Source organism: Patagioenas fasciata, chromosome 13, assembly GCF_037038585.1.
Source record: "Patagioenas fasciata isolate bPatFas1 chromosome 13, bPatFas1.hap1, whole genome shotgun sequence".
Classification (NCBI taxonomy): Eukaryota; Metazoa; Chordata; class Aves; order Columbiformes; family Columbidae; genus Patagioenas; species Patagioenas fasciata.
Genome location: NC_092532.1, coordinates 22,933,611 through 22,957,159, shown reverse-complemented (window position 1 = coordinate 22,957,159; position 23,549 = coordinate 22,933,611). Strand labels below are relative to the sequence as shown.

The window sequence follows — 23,549 nt, the reverse complement described above, 5'->3', positions numbered from 1 at the left end:
AATTAGTTTTCTTGTACTGGTAGTATTCATCATAATGTAAGTTTGACATTTCAGGACAACATTTTAATAGTAATGCCGTTCAGTGGAAAGAAATAGTGTTTCCAATTTTCTAGCAAAATGAAAAAACCCTAATTACATTCATTAATAGATTACAGTGACAGGCAAGGTAACCCTATGAGAAATACCTACATTCAAGAGCGTTGAATTTAAGTGAAAACTTTAATCCTAGTATTTCCAAGTATTCTTGTGCTCTAGCTTGTAAACTTGAGATGTTGTCCAAAGTTTTATTGCATAATGGTGGATGTAGTATTCAAATAGAAATCAGTAACGATGTGCCGGCTCGGCATGAGGATTTTCAAGTCTGTTCCTTGTACATAAAGCTTGGCAATCAACACTTGAGTAAATTCTTCCATAAGCAGTTAGGCGTCTCATCAGCCATTTGTATACGCACAGTCATCTATGAGAAACAGAAGAAACTAGCAATGGTAGGATCAAAGATTAAAATATAAGCTTGCAGTAAGTTTCAACTCCTACGCCTGCTTAACATTCTTCTGAATTAATAGTGATATCCATCTTAAATGCATTAAAGTTGAAAGTACCACCCACAGAACAGCGCATGAATGAGAGCTCCATTTGTGGCAATGTCAACTCTTAAGACAGAATTGCTGTAAAAGACGGAAATCCGCAGCACTAGGAAGTCAACCCTGCATATCTGGGACAAGTAGATCTTGTTTTTCAAGACAAACGATTCTCTCTATATCTCAAAAACGACTTTACTTATATATAGGATGCATCATCCAACACTGCTATCTTCATCTCATTTCAATGAGATGCTTTTGCAATCAATAAAATTCCTCAAATACCTTCTGAAGATTTTTTTGGCATGCACAGCAGACTCTGCCATATCCATAGTGATATTTAATAACTGCAAAAGCATGTTGTCACTAAAATAATGGATGGGATTTGACTATGATGTTTATATTTACTGTCACCCTTGTTGCTAAAAACGGATTGATGCTAAAACTTCCTAGAAACAGGAAAATAAAGAGACTGGAAAATCCAAATGAGTCAAGTATTGTAAGGCTCAAAGGAAACTTTAAAATCTAAGTAAATTCAGAAATTCTCTGATTACAAATCCTCGTACAGATTATTGCAAAACTAATAAGTACTACGTTATTTGTTGTGCATTTCTACACTGAACTAAGCAATATCAATTCCATATTATGTTCACTTTCCTCCCTAAAGAGAATGAGTACATTCTGCCACTTTATCAGAAGTAAATCATACAAACTCAGGCCATAGAACACATAACATAACCTGGAAGCATTTGAATATTTCAGCTGGCCAATGGATTCAAGCAAGTTCTTTTTTGCCAAATATTCCCCATCTATTCTTAAATACAATTATTGAATCAAAAACACAATCAAAACAGCTCTTCAAGACATCACCTTCAAGGTATTCAACATACAATCATACATTCGAGCTTCATTTTTGAGAAAGGTGAGAAACCACGGGCCTAAGGACTAAGCCAGTAGGTCATGAAGAGAAGAGGCAGAAGGGCACATCATTCACACTGATACTGCCAGTAAAATCTAGATAAAATTAAGGGAAACCTTTTTGTTTCATTAATTTTTCTGGAACATATATTATCTCTTTCTTCAGAAACATTTACCTAGAAAGAAGACACCGGAGCAGTACAAAAATTAGGACAATAGTAGAAAGAAGTTGAGGATTTTGAATCCAGCTTTCTCAATAACTCTCAGAGAATGATGGGCAAAGGGAGCTATTGAACTACAAAATACTACTGAATATCCAGTGGCAAAACCAAACGCACTGCCTAAGACAGTCCCATCACCCGCAGATGTATTTCCAGCCCATGTTCCACGCTGGCCAAGGAACATCCTGCAGCTTCAGTCTTGCTTGTAGAAATAGAACATTACCACCCTCATACCCGTAACACCAAAAAGAACCCCAAAGCCAACAAACCCGACCCGGCAAATCCTCTCTCAAAAAAAAAGACACAAACATATACAGCAAACTTTGGAATAAAGAGCTGACAACAAGTAGAAACATGTACATTTTCAATAGCCTTCCTGGAAGAAAGATTTTAGGAATATTAATTCATGTATGCAATTATCGTGTGCAGGGAATGCTAACACGATGACGAATGACGTCACACACCAAAACAAACAGATGAATCACTGCTTCAGGAAAATAAGATTCTTACTATGTTCACCTATCCGGGAATACTAAATAGCTTAAAAAAGCAAGCATATTTTTCATTTTTATATATATATATATATATAAAATATATATATATTTTACATATATATGTAAAATGGTTAGAACACTGAAAAAACATTATGTATTCCTCCACATTTGATATACCGTATTATTTTTGGACCTTGCGAATATACTTTTTAATGACTTTGCTCTAAAAGAAGGGACTTTCTAGCTCAGATTACTTGGACACTATTACTGTTTACTCTTCCATCTTTTTTGTAAAGTCATAAGAGATTTCCCTGAGAACTTCAAATAAATAAGATATCCAGCTGCACAAACACTATACATTCTGTTAGATTACTTTGGCTTCCTAAGGAATATTTGGTTTTCTCTGAATGTAAATGATTAAAGAGAATCCATCATATGAAACTGATTGGTGAACAGTTTCAAGTCATATGGCACCTCTCCAAAGATGATATAGAGAGAAATGAAAAGAACATGTTATGATAAACCATCTCAGGTATCCAAGGACTTCTAGGGAAATGTTAATGGAACTAAGCACTGCATCCCCCAATTAACAAACACTATTTAAATGAACTTTCCATAAAATAGGATCTACAGTGTATTCTTTTTAAACAATTTGGTATTTCATCTATTCCAAATACAGCCAATAAAAGCCTGAGGTTTCCTGAACATCTGTCCATTCACAAAGAGCAGCTCCAAAAAAATGTAGGGAAAGATTAACCATGTTCTAGAATACACCAAATGAATATTGCTCTGTGAATTATGCTCACAAAATGACACGGGCCAGCAGTGTTCAATTATGCAATTTCATTATTTTTAGCATTTACGGTTTCAAATTTAGCCATAGGATTTTAACTTCTAGAGGTCAAAGGAAAAGAAACAACTAAACTTTGTCCAAAACCTTCGCTTTTGCTGAACTTTAGATGTGTGGATCAGCAGCTCAATTTCCTAAAGAGCTGTCTGGAAGGCTTAGTATCAGCAGGTTGGTATGTGCAGAGAAAAGATGAGGAAGAACCAAGTACATGGAAAGAAAAGATGCACTAGAGCCTATTTGTCCCCTCAAGTGACATGGATGAGAAGGCCTCAGTTCAAAGTTTAGTGATATAGCATTTTGTATTCGATTCCTCCCAATTTAAGGAATAAACAGCAGATTTACATCAAATGAAAAAATACTAGCCAGAAGTGATTCAATTCTTGGACTCAAAACTCAGTAAAAACTTGATTTAAGAGAAGAAAATTAAGGAAGTGAAAAGCACACTAATGAAGTACATTTACTTCTTACAGTCATTTGTTCATAGCCCCCCCACCCCTCCATCATTCAGGTGTTCTCACAGCTTCTAAAATTGGCCAGACGGCAGCATTTTGAAGGGGACCCCAGATTTGCCATCTCACATCTTAACCCACATGGGGTTTATTTTTCACATTTCATATCACCATAATGCCAATAGCTGGAAATATCTGGTTCATTTGAAGCGCCTCGTATAATTTGGGTTTGGCTGTGCTTAATTTACTTGCTGTACAGCATAGTAGCTATGTCTGTCCAAAAAAGTTAAAAACCACTAATTATAAAGAGTTTTAGGGACTATGCTTTTATAAAAGGTGATGAGAAACTCATTGCTAGCTAAGAACCCAAATTGAATCATTATGATCGTAAACGAACTAAAGCGCATTGACTCTGCTTTTGATTATAGTTATCTCATTCATAAAAATGTTCTCTCTATTGCTCTCTTGTTATTAGAGAAAATGAATAATGCTGTGATTTATGTGCTCGCTGGTAGCCAAGGAGGTCTGGATCCTACTGTGTTATTTACAACAAACTGTGTGAGTGACCTTGCTCGGGCACAAGAATGAGAAACTGTGGGGTCACAGGCAGTGCCGAGCAGCCTCATCCACAGGAACTGTAACCCCAGGGCTCTGGAGTGCACCGAGGGGCTCCCGGAGGGCTCTGGGGTGTATTGAGGGCTCCCGGAGGGCTCTGGGTGCACTGAGGGGTTCCGGAGGGCTCTGGGGTGCATTCAGGGCTCCCGGAGGGCTTTGGGGTGCATTGAGGGCTCCCGGAGGGCTCTGGGTGCACTGAGGGGCTCCCGGGGGGCTCTGGGGTGCACCGAGGGGCTCCTGGAGGGCTCTGCAACAAAGCAAAAGGCAATGGAGGACTTTGGGGTGCACTTGCATTTGGCCTTCAGCAATGCACAGTAATTTCAGCCAGCAGTTTTCACTGTGAACTAGGCTACAAAGTTATCAAACAGTTATTAGGCAGAAAGTACAGGATTATTTATACTAAAATCCTCTTTGTTTACTAGATCTCCTTAAAATTATTGATATAACAACATATAACACAATCTGAACGCTGTTTAAGAGTGGGCGAAGGAAGACCAGTAGCAATGCTAAGAATTATACCTTAGTTCAGAGATATGTGAAGAGCACCTAGGCCACCATGTATCATAAAACTGGTTTAGACCATCGCTGCCATTTTCCTGAGTTAGCAGCCACATGTTTGCATTAGCACCACATAAATGCAGGAAAAACAGCAGAGGCAATCTGTTTCAATTTTAAAAAATATCTTCAAGACATTTAAGTTCACTTGCTGTTTATACAGGAAATCACTGCATTTTAATGTGGGTTATTCACAGCAAAAGTTACTGGTGTTAGCTAAAGACAGAAAAAGAACATGAACATGCCCGTTTAGTTTTTGATTGATACAACACAGGTAAGTAATACACTCAGAAAAGTTCCTGTGCATTTTCCCTTACATTCCCTTCCCAAATCTACTATTCCTAACAAAGTCATATGATAAACGCTTTGCTGTTTTCTCAGCAATGCTTGTCAACAAAGATTAGATGTATGTAAGTTTGTGTGTGTGTGGCCACAAAACCAGAAATGTCACAAACCTGCCCACAACCAGAGTTTTAACACTATATCTATGTGACAAAGGCGCTTACACCCACTTTTGAGAGAGAATAACCTATTTCTAATCAGTCAAGAGATGGAAGGGAGGCCAAGAGGCTGTATATATAAATCCAGAATATGATCTAGTGCTGCTATTAGCTACTTTCTTCCCTGACAAAATAGAACAGAAACATGAAAACAATTTGTCACATAGCACTGTGAAAATACAGACTCCCAAAAGCAGAACTTTAAATTTTCGTCCTACTTCCACATGTCTTTGTAATATTAGACATTGAAAAAAAGAACACTTGCGCAACAATATGCAAAGTAAATGAGAACACACACACATTAAAAAAACCCAACTTCAGAATTTCAAGCATTTTGAAAGTACTGAATTTCACTACCTAAGCATCTAAAAAAATATATAATAATAATAATAATCATCATCATCATCATCATCATCTTTCTTCACAGTCTCTTCAAACCCAGAGTTCTAACTTTTAGTCATCTTTGTCCATGGAAAATCAATACCTTACTTGTTTTCAGTTATTGCAGGAGATAATTTTTGCAGCAAACAAAACAAATGATGATGTTTCCATGTAAGAAAGATCTCAAGAACACCACCACAAGCGAGAGGCAAATTCCTAATAGCAAATGTAGTAATGACATAGAAAACCCAAAGATAAAGCAACAAAACCACGGCTAAGCATCCTGTTCAGCTGCTTCTGTCAGATTGCAGCACTTTGCTTGTCACCCAAGCCCCTCAGCACTCAGAACAGAAATGTCCTTTTGCAATTTTCAGAAAGATATATGTTGTTCTATGCTGTGAAGTACCTACACCACCAATCCTTCTCAGACTTCAGGCAGGAGACAGTAACATAGCAGACAGGGCTGGATGGGAGGTTGCACAGATTATCATTTGTGGGCAACTCAGCCCTGGATGCAGACATTCCACAAGGTGTATATATAGCTTTCTAATCCAAGAATGCTTTTTCAGGACGAAAAAAAATCGGGAAATATGCTTTTTAATTTCAAATTCTAATTTAATTACATGTAATATAAAACATTAGGGAGCAAATGTTTCCCTGCCTTGCAGCCCACACACTTGGCAAGGCGTTCTGAAATCCTGCAAGGAACGAGGGGGAGAGGGAGAAATTCCTTCCCTCCTCCACAAACTACAGGACATACAGAGCTGCTCCACAAACAGCTCCGGGGGGTGTTGGGCACAGCGAACCCCACGGCCATTGCCCCCTGCCCGAGCAGCACAGGGCACACCAGGACCTGGCGCTGTTCTGTTCCGCACATGCATGGGTTTCCATAAAGACTTTCTATTCCCACAGTGTGGGTTAGGGGGGTTAATTTCCCCTTGTATTTTATGCTACATTTATTTTAGCAGGAAGTTAAAATATGTATCGGTTAAATGCAAGTTTGATAATAAAATAGCTTACATTACATGTTATTACTAGATAGGATGCAGAAATTCTGAGTGCATAGAAGAATTTTTGCACCATCCATCCAAAATGATCAACAACTACTTTGGCGGCGTTTCTTTACCACCCTATTAGAAGGAATGCCTTCTTTTACCCAATTCAGTCAATTTTAAATAACAACATTCTGCAAGGAAGCCTACGGTGTCAGAGTTCAACAAAACAACTGTCCTTCCATGTTACTAGAAGAACAATCCACTTCTTTATCGTTTACACTTTAGGCATTAATCTGTAAAACGGGGGAAATGCATGTGATCTATACACTCTACAACTGCTAATATCCAGTCGCTAGTTGGTCGCCTTTCACTCTCCCTCTTTCACTTCCTGCCCAAAACTCAACCTGAGAAAAGAAATGGCCATTTTGACCCAATCCCAATCCTGTTGCTTTTCAAGAAACCCCGGTGCATTTTCAGGAACGTCTCAGGGAACAAATACAGGCCAAATTCTACCCTGAAACATGCACATACCCACCCTGCCCACGGCTGCTCTTGGAGCTGAGCAGGCACAGCCGAGGGCAGAATTCGGCCTGAGCTGTGAACTCAGTCATGAAGCCAACATCAACTCAGCCCACACCGCGCTCTGGGCACCAAAAGATGTTTACTGAGGGAGGGAATGCTATCCCAGCTCTAAGGGTTATTCCCGTTTCTTTAGCAAAGAACAGAGGAGAAGGAGAAGAGATGATGAGACTGTAGGGTCTCTTTTGGGTTTCTATCAAAAGCAAACAGATGTGGTCATTAGGTAGGAGCAAGCCCCTCCTATAGACGCAGATTCATTTCTTGCCAGAATAGCATTTCCGAGCTGATGTTAGATGTGAGTGCAAATCATTGCATGAAATTGAAATGTAGACACTTCCAACGTAAGGCAGAGGTAAAAGCAGTGAAGCAGTTGTAGGCACAGGGGTTTCCTCCTGCCCACACGAGCATTGCAATACATGCCAACCGCCTAAAACAGCCCTGGAATAACATCAGCATGACAGAATTCCTTGTTTTATGTAAAACTGAGACATGCAGAAGACTTTGGGGCCCTTACAAATATTCCTTATCATTCTCAACAGCAAATACTTTAAATACAAAATACAATTCTGAAAAGCTGCTGTCTTTGGGGCAGGTGGGAGAAATCAAAGAGTAGTTCAAGCATCAGCCTCTTACACAGGGTAAAATAAAGGGCAGAATGGTCTTACTGCAGCTAACGGGCTGTCAAGGGTGACAGGTTGAGCTCTTCTAGCTGTAATTTATATCCCAACAACAGAACCAATGTTTTATTCCCAGCCATTAAAAGGGGGTAACACATCTGCTAAAACTCCAGCACAAGGGCTGCTTTGCACTGCTACAGGAAATGTAACCCAATAGTCTCAGAACTTCTACAAACCCCAGCCTTTTCTTAATGTAAAAGGCTTTGAAAATTCAGTTCGTTGAAACATCTGTTAAGCTCTCGCTGCTCTAACATATGATATTCTTGCTGCTCTGTTACCTGCCAACAAAAATATCTGGTTCTATGTAAGACTATCACAAGCGTGTGATAATGGCACTGCTTCTAATTTTATGTGCCATTGCATACTCGCAAAATCACCTGGGGGTGACACTATGCTCAGTGTAAGCGGGAAACATACAATAAATGTATTTATTTTTAATCTCATATGTAAATAGTAATGAGTCTGATTGGTTCTGAAGGTCTAGCGTTGATTTAAAACAGAAGAAACAACTTGGTTACATGTTCCTGAGCCAACTTTCATGAGGAGAGAGAAAAGGAGCCGGGGAAAGAGAGAGAAGTAAAAAAGAGAGCAAAAGAGCATGAAAGAGAAGAAAAAAGAAGAAAAAAGTAGAAGAAAAGCCAAAGGAAACAAACCCATAACGCCTTAGATCAAACCAGCTACGCATACGCGTGCCCCACGCACTTACTTTGGGAGCTGCTCTTCCAATCTGTTATTTACAGTGGCCACTTGTTTCAATTTACATTTAATTACACTATAAGCTTCTCCAATTTGCTCGGTAACCATATAGAGGTAAGTAAAAGAGAGGCCCTTTGAACATTTGCAGAGCTACAGTTTCTACAATAATAAAATGGTAATTCGTTTGCAACTATTGATTTCTACAAAAAAACCTACTTGTTCTCCATTTCTGTCTGGCAAATCCTTGTAGGTTTTAGAACTCGGCAAGATGTGGTTGGGAAACAAAGGAACAGTCTTTCAATTTCCAGTGCTCTACTTAACAAAAGTACTTTCTGTGTACCTACAGCCATCAGTGACTTAAATATCGTCTTATATTTCAAAACCTGACCAGATAATCCTCTGTGATTCTACAGAAGGGTTCACTATAACCAGCACAAATATACCATAATTCTTATGTTGCAGTCGCTCACAAAACAGGTTCAAAAACTGTGAAGTTGCATGTTTTCTTACAGCAAGGTATGAATGACCATTTACACAAGCAACTAAAATTATGCCTCTAAAACCAGGACACTTGAAAGACAGACAAACCCCACCTAAGTCTGCCTGTTCTTTTAGGAAAACCAGATTCCAACTGACCTGCAAACTTATTCTTTAAGCAGAAAACTAAAACAGCCTGACTTCACGAAGTGTCCTAATTACTGAAATTAAATCACTGTAATTGCAGCAAATAACAGAAAGCGGGTAAATAAGAGTGTGGTATTAGGTGGCACTATTCAGCATTCAGGAACTAGACAACTATATTAAAAATATATATTTCAGATACGCAATGTGTTGGAAACAAAACAAAATAACTACTAAACCGTCACTTGAAATAGATGGGTTTATAAGCACCACAGAAAATTATCACAACTAAGTCAAAGGCATGAAGACTGATTTCACAGTAGCAACTTGTACCCAGGACAGAACCTAAGAATGATATTGTTCTGGAAAACAATAGTAAGGAAACAAATGTATTTCCTAATTTTCTCCTGGATCTGGCTTCAAAGTTTCCAAAACCGCTCAATCTATGACCATTACCACTCTCAGAATACCTAGGAAGTCTGCCTTTGCGAAATACAAATTAAAGATGTAATTACTTCTTATTAATGGCTTTCACTAGAATATGAAAAGGCCCCAGTTAGAACGAGGTATGTGCAGCTGCAGACTCTGTGTGTGTGTATATATATATATATGCATATATGTGCATGTATCTGTACAGACTCATGAGCCCATATAGTTCAAAACAGAGCAGAGCGCTTTAAACTGGCTCCAGGAGGATCAGGCTCCCCATGCACCACAATGCTAAAGCAGTTAAACCTGCAGCCTCGGGGATCAAAACCGGTGTAGGCACATCAGCCCGGCCCCGTTCCAGGGCTGACAAACCTCACCTTGCTCTGCACGACCCCGACACAGCCTCTCGATTCCAGCTGTGGACCCCACTCCGCACGACCCCGGCACGGCCTCTCGATTCCAGCTGTGGACCCCGCTCCGCTGCCACTGCTGTAAATGCTGCTGCACCGCGCTGCGCTGTGCAATGCAGACGTCCTTGCAGTTCACAACCTTAGGCTTTAAGCTCTAAGACACACGCTCAGGATTCTGACCAAAACACTCATCTAAACTCGGGTGAGCGGCCACAGAAATCCTGAGAGGAAGGCCACAATAAAGGTCCTCAACACAGCCTGTTCCAGGCTGGTGACAGCACAATTTGCTCCCCACAAATCTTAAAAAACTGTTACACTGATGTTGTTGAGAATTTCAGCTCAGTTTGCCTGCATACCCAGGAAGGGGCATTGTTCTAGTTTTACTGGCAACTGAAACATTAAGGTTCAGGGGAACATAACAATTCATACCAGAATATGAGTTATAAAAGTGATGCTTACCCTCTAGCCCATACCCTCCATCCTAACATTCAAATAACCTCAGTGCAATATATACAAACACAGAAGGGCTTACTGAAGGGATTGGCTTGGACTGGAGTGCACTATTATTCACTGCTGATATTTTTTGTACTGTGTTTTCTATTCTCTTTTATGTACCACATGTAAATAAATAGATACTATAAAATAAAAATCTACCAATTGTTTTAGAGAATTCAAAATGAACTGCAGTGCTTTATTTTGTTCCTCACAGCATGAGATTATCTGAGCAAGAAACACAAAAGGTTCCTTTTTGAAAGTATGTCAGAGCAAATAAAACCAACAATTCACCAAAGTTCCACAGACTGGATCCTTTTCACGGGACATTGACAACATCCACTTACCCATCCTCAGGAGAACGTGAAGAATTTGTTTTATAAACTAGCCTTAATACAGCAGAGACGAGGTTTGAAAGGTCAAAAAACACGCTGTTGAAAGATATTATTACTTGTCCCAAGGTGCCAGAATGCTCACTTACCGATCCCATGGCCATAAATAGGTTTTGCATATGTAGGGGCTGCAAACTGCAGGCAGAGGTTAGAGTGTGAAGCATTTCCAGTTCTGCTCCACGAGTCTCACTGAAGACACAGCACTGTTCACAAAGCTCTTCATTTTTGGACACGTAAGCATTTTAAACACTACAAGATGTGTTTTCCACTTACGTTAACTCAGTATAAATCAAAATTAATTTAATTATCTCAATGACCATGAAATGCACAAGCACTTTTGGTTTTTTGCAGCCATATATACAAGTTCCACCACTGATTTGCTCAGCTACTATAGGTTATGCAGTCGATTAAGCTACTAAAGGATGGATCTCCCTACCTCAACAACTCCTCCTCTGACCTTTTTCAAGTAAAACCAATTAATTTGGTGTGTATCGCCAGCTCAAGGAGTCACGTTACAGCACAACAGCTCTTGTCGGTTGTGAAGGCTCCTGTGAAAGGGGCCTGGTTTGGGTTTGCACAAATTGCCATTGCAAGATGAGTTCTGCAAGGCTGTGAGCCTTTTCACTTCCACGATCCACGGCTGCAAAAACTCAAGGGAGGCTCCCTCTCCCTGCTCCCCTTTTGGGAATACCCTTCTTGTTGGTCAATAAGGGATGAGAAACAATGAATAAGGTTAAAGGAAGCCAGTTCTCAATGACGTAAAACGCATCGTCCACCTTAAAAAAAAGGACTTTGGACACCTTATTAATAACCTGGGATAGAGGTCAAAGCAGTAAGTGTAACCTCTCCAAGTGCTGGAGATGCTGTGAATTGTTATATAACGAAGTCTCATGATGTTGTCTATGAAAGAACTGCATCTCCTTTCATGATGTCATGGTGCCAGTCCAAAGTGCAACAGAGACAAAGGGAAAGCGCCCGTTGCCTTCAGAGCTTTATCAGAAATGAGGAAAACTGTTGGGGTTTGGAGTTGTTGTTGTTGTTTGCTTTGTTGTGCTTTGCTTTGTTTTTTAAAAATGAATGAAGGTGCTTTTACCACTGAAAGCACTTTCCCTCGGCCATTAATAATGTCTGTAGTATCTTTTCTAACTAGGGCATCTGTTTACATAAAAAATGCAGTCAAGCATATCCCGCTTCAAAACCAAAGCAATTGTGCTTGTTGTTTTACATACACTGAGCATAGAAATAACTCTAAAATATCCCACACCTGGGATGTACAACTACCTTAATCACATTTAGAATCATATATTCAAACAACGAAGTCATGCACTCCATCTAATAAGGTGCCTTTACTGAAGATTGACAAAGTTCATCTCAATCGGTTGAAGAATCCTCTTTTGGAGCACTCACTATCTTGGCATTATGTTTGTCATTAAAATCATGGCCATAGTTAAAAAAGGCAACGGGTCAAAGCAGATACATACATCTGGATTTTTATAACTTGAAATGAAGATGTGTAAAATACTGCAAGTTATTCACTTACCATGGATTTGGTGAAAGGTCGAGCCAAGGTAAACAGCAGGGTGTACACCCACCAGTTACGATGAATGGAGGAGTAAATCATATTTCCAGGATGGACCGCATTAGACGTCACCCCATGGGGACTAAGGCGCCGGTTCAGCTCGTTGGAGAACAGTATATTGCAAAGCTTGGAACGGTTGTAGGCCAACATAGCCCAATAGTCCTTCTTAGATGGAGAAAGCAGGCTGAAATCAAGTTTTCCAGAGGAGTCTTTAATTTCTGTAAATCTAAAAACCAGTAAATATGCCTTAGATACCTCAGAGTTAATTTCACTCTCATTAAGAACAACATAAAATGTAGACAACAGAGTAGAACTTGGCCAGAACCAACATAAAACAACGGCTTATTTAGCAGTTGAAAGCGTCTACTGGAAATTGGCTGAGACCCGAGGAACAGCCCCATATAATACGGCAGTAAAATTAAAGACCAATTAGCAAAAGCAAATAATAAATTAAAACAAGTCAAAAACGGCTTTAATGACTTAAAGGCATTGTATATAACTTAGGAATCGCTTTATTTTAAATAAGAAAAGAATATTTTGTCATAGATCCATGAAAGCAACATTAACTTGGAGTGAATAATGTAGGATAAAAAAGCTGCAGTAGAAGCAGAGAAAACCAGCGTCCTTTCACCTTCTTCCCTTCCCTGGTTATTTCACCCAGTGTTCACATACCGCACACTTTCATTTAAGTGCTCAAGCAACTATGGATGAGTCTCACTGCCTCTTAGACTCTTTTTTAGATTAAAAATTGATGAATATAAAGGGGTTATAACCTTGGTAACTTGCCATCAATAGTCTTATATGTTTAAAAGAGAAACGTAAACAAAGCCAAAATGAGTTCTGGCAGAGGAGAATGTTTTTAAGTGTACCCATGGCATGGCTGAACACAAATCAAACTAACTAGTTGATGTTTTTTAATTGGGTCTGACAGAGTCATTAAACACCAGCTGTTTGTTTCTTTCTCTTTTTTTAATAACAAAGTAGTGAATATTCTAAAGACATTTCGCTGAAGAAAAGGAAGTTTCCATAAAGCATTTCCCCCCCTGCTCTTACTATTTGATTTTACTGGTACATCTTAATATTAGAAAATAACACCCCATTTAGCTACAGATCTACATTTTACCCATAAGAGCAACTAAAAATAAAAAGGATTTAGCAAGCTCTTTTTAATACTCAGAGTTTTGAGAATCAGCTGGGAGAACAGGGATAAACATAATTATAGTACACATTAGAAAAACGTTTTAAAATATCTGTACTAATTTTGCATCTCGTGCCCAGAAATGGAGAGATCAGCTGGAATTTCTGCATCCATTCTGTGAGCAGCATTGTAATCCACTCAAAGAAAAACAAGTCAAGAGGAATGCAGGGTGCTCCGTGACTTGCAGAATTAGCTCTTCCATCTCAATAACTAAATTTCTCTTTCATAATTTTCGGCTGGATAAAAAACGTTTCTGAAATTAACAGGACTATTCTGGGAGGAATTTCCTATATTAATTCCTCGAGTAATCATTTATGAAGCCAAAAATAATCTATAAATAAAATACTTTGTGCATAGTGTACAGCAAAAAGACAGAGGCGTATTTTGAGACCCATCCTGCAAGCGTCCTTATGTGAGTCCATCTTACTTAGGTCGGCAATCTCATGGAATTCAGCAGGATAAGGGCTGTACAATCAAATTAACGGCACAGAAATAAAGACAGAAGGAAAGTCAACCTACCTATTACCTATATTTTAATATAACGTGCTTAAAGTACCCAAAAGCTTAATTTAAACAAAATTCATTTGTGCTGAATCCAGAGAAGTGACGAAAACTGAATGAAGAACCAGAGAGGCAAATAACTATTCTGCCTTGGAGCAGTCTAGTGTAATATTTTCTGCAAACACAGGACTTTATTTTTCCCCTAACAGGGGGTCTTGACTCCAGCGAAAAGATCCAGCCAAGGTTTATGGAAGTAATTAGATACCAACACTTCTGCTTTACAACGCAGTTTAAGGCTCAGAGTTCTCAAGTAGGTCAGAAAGTACTGCTACCCAACAATACCTAACGTCCAAATTAATTCCTTACATCACCTTCTTGCCATTAACCAGATTGGGGGGAAAAAGCACAGTTATTGAGAATGCTAAGTTTAAGTGTTAAGAGATGCCATAGTGCGTGAATCAGGCCCCTTAGAAAAAGGGAAACAGACCAGTTGGGTTTGTTATTTTATTCAAACACAGCACGTTACTTGTTTTTTGACGGGTTTCCATAAACCTTGGCTGATCTCACTGAGTTAGCGATGAGCGCTTTCAAAAAATGTTTCCGAAAACTCAGATAAAGATGTCTAGAGATGTGATCTCTAGTAACACACAGCGCTTAATACAGTGAAAAACAAAGATGTCATTTAAAATACTACCAGAGACGCAAACTTACAAAGGGGAACAAGCAGCTGACAATTCACCATAATCTCCCATTAAATAAGAGCTCATTTATACGTATCCCGTTGTGCCCTCCACATCTGGCAAGCGATTGGAGCTGGCAGATTTATTTCCAGAGCTATCTTGCCTGCCCTGCAGTAGCCTCCCTCCTTCCTACCACCACTCTGCTACTTGCTTTCACAAACCTGGTGTGATTTGCAAAGATAAGGATGTCCAGATTTTGTTACCACCTAATTACTAGACATTTCATGTCTTTTAACACCGGGGAGGATTATTACTGGCATTTTCTATTGCTTCCTTTCATTTCAGCCATCATAAATTTAAAGTGGTAGAAGTAAATCTATCTGCAGTGTGTCATTTATACCATAAGCCCCTGTGTTTGGAAGTGATAAAGGTTTCAGCCTGACCCTTGGCTGGTCTCTCTCTACCGGGTCCCTGGGGTTACGTTTTATGGAAGCATGATTAAAAAAATAAGCTTCATTCTGGGTCACTAAAACATTTCAGAAATACAGAGCACCCACACATTCTTCCATTTGGTTTGCTGGAGCTGCTACACATGAGCAAAAGTGAAACAGAATCAACAGCAATGTTTAAAGCTGGACATGATAGGTCTAATCCTGCAGTCCCTGTACTAAACCAGAAGGCAGTAAGTGGTTTGTGCCCGCTAAAATTCAGAATTGGGGCACGCATTTTGCACAGGGAGCTTTATTTAAATCAAATCCATCTTTTCAGTTATTAACGCAAACACCACGAGCATGTCTGAAATAAGGCAAACCTCATCAACATCGTCCTTGCCAACCGCACTTCTCCTGGCAGTGGAAAAGATGAGCATCTAACATTTTAATTAAAAAATTCACCAAAAGAGGCATGGTCAGATTTCTAATATGTATTAACTACACTACTTCCCATTTTACAATTATACAGCTAATGCCTGCATTGAATTCCCTAATTTCTCATTATAAAACAATTGGATTTCATCTAGCAGTTTTTAATTGCATTGTTTCTCCTGCTAAAATAACTGCACATTCTTCTTGGTAAGACGTTGAAGTTGTTGAATGACAAATCAATATAGGTCATGCCATTCAGATTTAATCAATTATTATTCCATCTCTTCACAAAATCAATGAGTGGTCTGAAACACGGCAAAAATCTGCATTCATACAAAGAACCATCAAAAAATACCTAAATATTGTTATAAAACTAGAACACAATTTATCCAGCGAGAGAGACAAATCCACAGGTATTAGTATTGCTTCTATTTTTGAAAAGATTATTTAAACACAAATATGTCAGAGCAGGGCTTTCCATTCCCAAAAGCTCCCGCAGTCCTGCCATGAACGTTTGACGCTCTAAGGATCGCAGATTTCAGCTGAATAAAGGGTGATGTTCACCAACCTGTGTGATTCCGAGGACACCACCACAACCCTGGCGGGAGACGACTGGCGTAGAACATCTTCCAGCAGCTGGACGAGATAGAAATGCCCCAGGTGGTTCACCTGGAACGTGGACTCCAGCTCGTCCTCCGTCAGGCGCCAGGGAGCCCCGAACACGGCGGCGTTGCAGATCAGGATGTGGAGAGGTCTGAATCGGTACAAGCATTGAAAAACAATAAATAAATACATAAATCGAACATGCAATCCATGCAATGGCATCTCTGTGCGTGCTGGGCAGAGGAGCGAAGGCGTTAGCAGCGCTGAGCACATTGGCTGCGCTGGCGGCACCGCTGGCAAAGCCCTGGCAAAGCAGAAATGCCACAGCGAAGGAGCTTGAAGCGTTCCTAATTCACTTTGCAAAGGGTAAGATTCTACTAAACTACGGCAGAGAAGCACCCAGACCGTCACATGCCTCTCATTCAAAAATCAGGTCCATAAAACTCCAAACTCCTTGACATTTCCACTCTAATCCCAACGCTGCTCACCTTGCAGCCTTCTGACCCCCACCATCAAGGACAAACACCCCTTCTGCTCTTTCCTGTCTTGTTTTTTCAAACCCTTATGAAACACAGCGGAGACTCTGGTTCTCAGAACTCAGATGGATGGGCGTTTGCTGGACTGTGCGATTATTTTTAAGATACAGGAGAATTCCCAACGCACATCTGGCACTCCAGCTTTGCTTTATCAAGAGTATTTTTAAGCAATAGCAGAACTATGACCTTAATTTCAGAAGTTCATTAAAGACGTTGCTGCCATCTACATTAAGCTTCCTCCTGAGCCCAAGGAAAGAAACAAAACAATTCCCCTCGGGGTTTCAAATAGTTTGTGTTTATATATGAAATGCACACCTAAGGCCAACAAGAAATGTCAGCAGCAACAGAGAAATTTCCTTTAGTGTTTACTCCTGGTATCAACGTCACCAAACTGCTCCCTCTAACCATGACACCTATTTGATATTTCTGGAAGCACTATATAGTTAAAACCTTGCAGAGTGTTTCAAAAATTTACCCATATGTCTCCTTAAAATGCCTTCAGCCGGTGACTTAGATCACCCCAAGCAAGCTAACGTGGTCTGCCATTGCAGTTTAGGGACTTAAGCTGTTCCACCATAGCACGTACCGACTGTTTCTCACCCTTCCCAGCACGGCTGAGACTGCGGAACACGCTGCGTTAACTGCGAGCCATACAGCAGTTTAGCAAGCTCTAAGTGTAGCTACAATATAGTGAAAGCTAAAAGGCATGTGGAATTAACAAGGACGTTCCTAATCGTGAATACCTCGGCCAAAAACCCCCTAACATCTCATGTGCTTCACAAGCCTTGTGGTACATCACTAACCTGCGAGTCATGCTGTGCTCAATTCACCATTAGAAGCAGCAAAGCAATCCACCCTGCACTATTGGAAAATACAGCAAGCAAATACGTTAGAGAGATACAGAAATCAAGCCGTTGCTGTAAATCAGTTATTTATGAAATTAATAATCAATTTGTTAGCTGATGTAAAACTCTGATCTGTCAGCAGCCTCTGTAGCTGCCTGTGTGCAGCAGGAGATATTTCCAAGGGAATTAATTACTGATGAGTTGCAAAGGTAAGAATAATATTTTTCAGCAAATGTAGCCTGTTCACCAGGAGGTTAAACAAACACCACCAAAATGTCAACAGAGTCCTCGGCTTTGCTGTTCTCCCGTTTCAAATGTAATCAAATAGTTAACCAGAAATTATGCAAAGGGAATACTTTCAAATCTTCCCATGAAGCAGAATGTCACACCATCTGGGGCACTTCTCAAGCGATTTGAAAAGTTCACACTGTTTGGAATTACACAGAAATCCAACAGAAAAGGCCTCACCATATCCCCAAAGTCCCATAAGCAACTGCAGACCTATGTCACGGCCAGTAAAGAAGGCAGAGGGTTGTGACTTCTCCTCCATAAAGCAGCAAAGTCACAGCCCACTGAACTTTTCCATCCCATAACTCCGAACACCCGTGTTGCTTCCTCTCGGAGCTAGAAAATGGTAATTCCTTCTGTGCGGGAATGCCGACGTCGCCGAGGGAAGAACCAACAGGCAGGCTGGGCTTAGGGCTCCCCGGGGAAGGGCGAGTTGAGCAGCCTGCTCCAGAAATCCCTCCGCTTTACAAGCAGCACGGATGGGAAACCGAGCGATGAGAAAACCACTGCGAGCCGGAGAGCAGCAGGGAATCCCCGAAACACACCAACCCCCAAATATTTACTCGTTCGATGAAAACAAACAAGCAAAAAAGCGCTGCGTAACTCAATGAATTTTGGAAATTAATTCTTAACGTCTAACTTCTCTTCTAAAAATATTGATTGAAAAGCCAGCAAAAAACACCCTTTACTGCCACCTGCCAGCTGACAGAATTGCGGGTCCTTGTCACACAGGCTTCATTTTCATTTCCACTAACACAGGACCTGGAGCCCTAATGGGAGCAAAGAATATTCACTCAAATCCATCCTATTGGATTTCTCTGCAGGATTTGGCACTGTTGATCAGCAGATACTTCTGCCTCGCTTCCGAGAGATTAATGGGAGTGGACTGAAACTGTTCTGTTCCTTCCTTCATAACAAATACACGGGAATTATTACGAGCAGCTGCCCCGGTGTCTCCATAATGTATCATCTGCGTCCTGCCATGCAGGCCAGCCAGCTCTCAATCAGTATTCATTACCTCTAGAAAAGCCTGAGCACACAATTTCATAAAAGTCTGGAGAAGGAAGAGAGGTCTCAACAGATTTAGAACTGAACAGAAAACATCAGTTAGTCCTGGTTTTCCTTACATCACCTTACACCTTCAGAAATTGATAAGTGATCTTCCTCCGAAGAACAATTCTGTTGTTTTAGCTCTAGGGGTACAAAAGAGGTTGCGAGCCCTACTTTTCCTCTTAACGGGGTGCACAAGCAATGCCAACTATCATGAACATTTAAAAGTCGAACTTGTGAAGAGAAATTCAGACCCAATATTAAATAAACACTTCAGCATTTAATGTTTTTGAACATTCAACACTTCTAACATCCGTAATATTGCCCTCAAGCTGACCTTAGTATAATAAAAGCACCTTCCCTCAAAAATGATCCAAGCTCGGATTTCTTCTTCCACTCTTGTATGAGTTTCATAAAGACTACACATAAAAGAAGAAAAGCAGGGATGAGGTTTATTAGGTGACACGATCTGTCTCCCACACCTGGGTAATTTATACACCGCAAGTGTATAAATCTGAGAAATCAGGAACTTTTTAAACTACATTTTCTTGTTTGGTATCATTACATCAGTAAATCACTTTCTTTTGATAACAAATTATTGCTTAAAAATGAAGGTCAAGTACTTTCTTTTTAACGTATAACTAGAAGGCGAGAGGGAAAGGAGGACGCGTTACATTTCACAATCATGCGATGGGTTTCTTCCCCCCACCAGGTTCATGTGAGGGACCTTTTGGGGACCCATTATCCAGAGCTCTGAATTCCCTTCTGCATAGCTATAATCTCACCTCAAATTCCCCCTGTCTGACAGCACACAGTATCCCCAGGGCACTGATATTCACAATGGGTGTCAGCGCCGCCCCTTCATCACCTCAATGCCTCCTCAGGACCACATTTCAAACCAAAAGCCATCCAAGAAACCATGTTTTCCTTTATCAACGTGTCGCATCTTTGCTAGTTCTGTATCCTTGGGGACTCAAAATACCTCCATACACACGGATTTTGAAAGTCCCGGGGGTAGGGCAGGGGCACTGCAACTTCATTCCATGTCCATTACACCTTCCAGCATTTCCATCCTGCAGTCTCCTCCTTTTCTCAAGCTCTGACACAACAAGAGGAGACTTCGTTCCATTTTGCTTTTGTTTTAAATCTCCTTGATGCTTAGGAAAGAGCAGTAAAGATCCAGAATCGGGTACTTCTCATTCAGCGGCTCACCTGAGGTCATTCGCTACCTCAAAGCGCACACAGACATCTTTTTCAAAATCTCAAGAGCAAGCCATTATTTACCCATATAAATACGGGGTTACAAATAAACATAAGCCGGCTGTAATGAAACATTCAGCTTTGCAATAACCATGGGATGATTTGTTGTTACCGCACGTACTTCTAAACGTATGAATTTCATTTGTACACAGCAAGTTCTTGTTACAAAATCAAGCAAGCTACAGCTCACAAGGAAGGTCAGTTACTACTTTTATTACATATTTGTGATATTTCCCATTGAAAATGGCTAACTCCTTGGAAAATGTTTTCAGGACCATGGCTGATCACTCAAACAATAAAATACTTCATGCATTTTGAACATTTCACTTGCCAGTGACAACTCCTTGCTCTGTTTTGCCTAGAGATATATAGAGCTGTAATAGAGCTAGAAAGCCCCAGCAGCTGCCTGCTGCCACTCAGACCCGAAAGATTCCATGTTGTGATCAAAATTAATGTGCTCTGATATCCTCTGGGATTTTCGAGGCCTTGGGAACCGCTAATGAACAAATACAACATTTTCAGACTATAACACAAATTTTTGGGTTCTACGATTAAGACACACGGCCTAGCTAATATCAGCACTAAGGCTTCCCTACCCAAGTGCCAGAAGACTCTGCCTTCATGTGTTTTAATTATCTCCTATAGAAAGCCTTTAACTAAATAGACTAAAAACATTTTATCCATATGTAATTAAATAGCTACTCTTGCCTTATATTCCAGAATTTTTAGAAGACAACATCAATTAAACACACAGATCTTCTTAAAATCCTCTAAGCTACAATGCTGCAAAATCCTTGTTTTACTTGCAACAGAATAGATTTTAATCAGGCATATCAAATGATACATATTTTACTTCCTTACATACTCAAATCAGCTTTCACAGCTGGTGAATCTTGTGGAATTTTTTCAGGAAGACAGGGCCCCAAGACTTTATGAGCCATCTTAGACTCAGCTTAGACTTAGGCATGGCTCAAAATGGGAACCGGAACAACCAGCGTGCTGAGCAGAAAGCCATTGGGGGTTACCAAGGTTTCCTCCTTAGGTTACAGTGAAAAGAGTGAAAACTGTTCAAGGGCAAATGGTAAGTTCACAAAACTTTGCACAGTTGTATAATAGCCATAAAATGATGTAACAAACACCCAACAAAATCTTTCTCTTGGTAATATGTAAAAACACTTAATATTATTGCAGATGCAACTATATGTAAAGTGTCAGTCCTATCTTAACGTGTTCCGAGGCAGGAGATATTTCCACATTCCCGCAGATGAAATGGAAGGCGATCGGGTGAAATGTCACGATCTCTGCCTCCCGTAAACGTGGGGAGCTGGTAAGCTGGAGAGATTTTTAATTTAAACAATACTGGAAACAATTTTTGGCTCCACATGACTTGCCACATGTAAGCACGACGCTGTAATTGTGTACGAGAGCTTAAAAACTGAATAAAGAAGGAAAAAAGAATATGCAGAAAGCCAATCCCTAGGCTTTAATAAGGCACAGTACCACCACAATGAGTAAAAACAAACATCTTTCACCCAAATATTATGCATGTTTCAAATGCAGTCAGGCTTTGATCTTATTTAAATTGAAGATACGAGCTGTCTGCAACAGTCACTTCTGAACTACGCATGTTTCAACACTTAATGCAATGTGAATACGTTTTGGTACCTCAAAACGTCCAATGCTGTCCAGAACTTTGTGCCTTGGTGGCACTGTCAGAATGCCAACTGCATTCTGAGTTGAGAAGACAAACATAATAGTCCGACTGTTACTAATTTTAATTGACAAAAAGTATTTCCATAGATCTCAAAGGGTCAAGAGATGCGTACAGTGTTAGAAAATACGTTCAAATTTTGAAAGACAATACGCAGTGGCAATAATCATCTCTGATTGAGAGACATATACTACACAACCATTATGCATGTTGGCATCACTAATAATTTGTTTAAATCCTATATTCAGTTTTTCTGGATCTGCTAAGTTAGGTACGCAACGACTTGCTAAACAGATGTCATTTTTACATATGTACTTATATATAGATTAATAGAATTTATCACACAATGTCTATGATTTAATTGTGGTTAAACTGGAATTAAAAAACGAACCAGCACACATGCAGTATGTCAGGCATAATACATGAAAGGCAGAAAAGCGGTGTTCTGGAGGGAATTTTCTGCAGTCCTAATTGCGTCCACAAGGTCTCAGAGCACTTGTGCCTGCAGCACGAGAAATGAATGCACCCGTAGAGTCTGAGGCCTCGCTTAAGGAGCCCAGCGAAAACCCAGCCCTCTCCATCCTGGGTCTGCTTAGGGAAATCAGAAGACGTTGAAGTTGCAAACGGAGAATCAGAATTCATAAGTGCTGCGTTTTCCGTATTTCTACACACAGCATAAGGGAATCAACTGTTAGCACGTGCCAATTCCTACCGCCAAAACCAAAAACATCCCATTTTAAAGTATAGGAAAGTGACTGCAGTGAGAATCTGCATCCTGATGTCCTGCTTAATTTTGAATTGCTGCTACCACTTCAGAAAATTCTAAGTAGTAGCTGTTGGTAAACACTATTTTATATCTTTGGCGTAATTCATTGTTTTTCATGATTTCTTATTTTTCCCCTCAAATACTGAGAACATTAAATTGACGTCTTCCTGTTTGGCTGAAGATGACTTTAATTGGAACCAAGTGGCAGCACGCGCCGCTCAAAACTAAAGATGCACATCAAACTTCATCTGTAACTTTCCCGCTCTCTTCTGCCTGCTGACTCTTTCGATCACAGAAGTGTTCTCATGCTGGAGATCGGGCACAGGCCATGGAAAGCGATGGTAAATATTGACAACGGGTAGCGATTTGGGAAATCTTAGAACTGAAACATTAGTGCTGTCCCCCAATTCAACTATGCAGGTTTTAGTCAAATATGTGCTGATTAAACTGGGAAATAGACACCAAAGTGTCATATCCACAAATCCACATTCCTACACAAATACTAAATCCTACAGACCCTGAACCATCAAACACTGATGCTGACTGAATTTAAATGCTACATTGCATACAAGCACAGGAGGGCAGTCATTTTGTCTATAAAGTGGATTAATACCAACCATAATTCCTCACATCGTGCCCACTCAATGAAGAGGAGATTCAGTTCAGTGTTTTTCAGTTCCAAAAGCCTAATATGAAAAATTGGTCGGTCCGTCTCTTCCAACTGCACAAGAATCAGCTTATGCCAAATCCATCTTAGCTCAGAACGTTATTATAAACAGATCATTTATTTGATTTTCCGTAACAGAGACATTCAACC

At 40.1% G+C, this 23,549-nt stretch overlaps 1 protein-coding gene across 8 annotated transcripts in view; it reads right to left on the bottom strand.

Moving 5' to 3' along the window:
- Positions 1–23,549, bottom strand: part of WWOX (WW domain containing oxidoreductase) — a 467,497-nt gene that overhangs the window by 349,178 nt on the left and 94,770 nt on the right. For 7 of the 8 annotated variants that reach the window (XM_065847921.2, XM_071814359.1, XM_071814360.1 and 4 more), the window contains exons 7-8: positions 16,242–16,427; positions 12,393–12,657 (exon numbers count right to left, since the gene is read on the bottom strand). In XM_065847921.2, the coding sequence (XP_065703993.1) occupies positions 12,393–12,657; positions 16,242–16,427 (451 nt within the window). Of the gene's footprint in view, positions 1–373; positions 458–12,392; positions 12,658–16,241; positions 16,428–23,549 lie in introns of those variants that run through there. The other variant, XM_071814356.1, reaches the window with a different exon arrangement.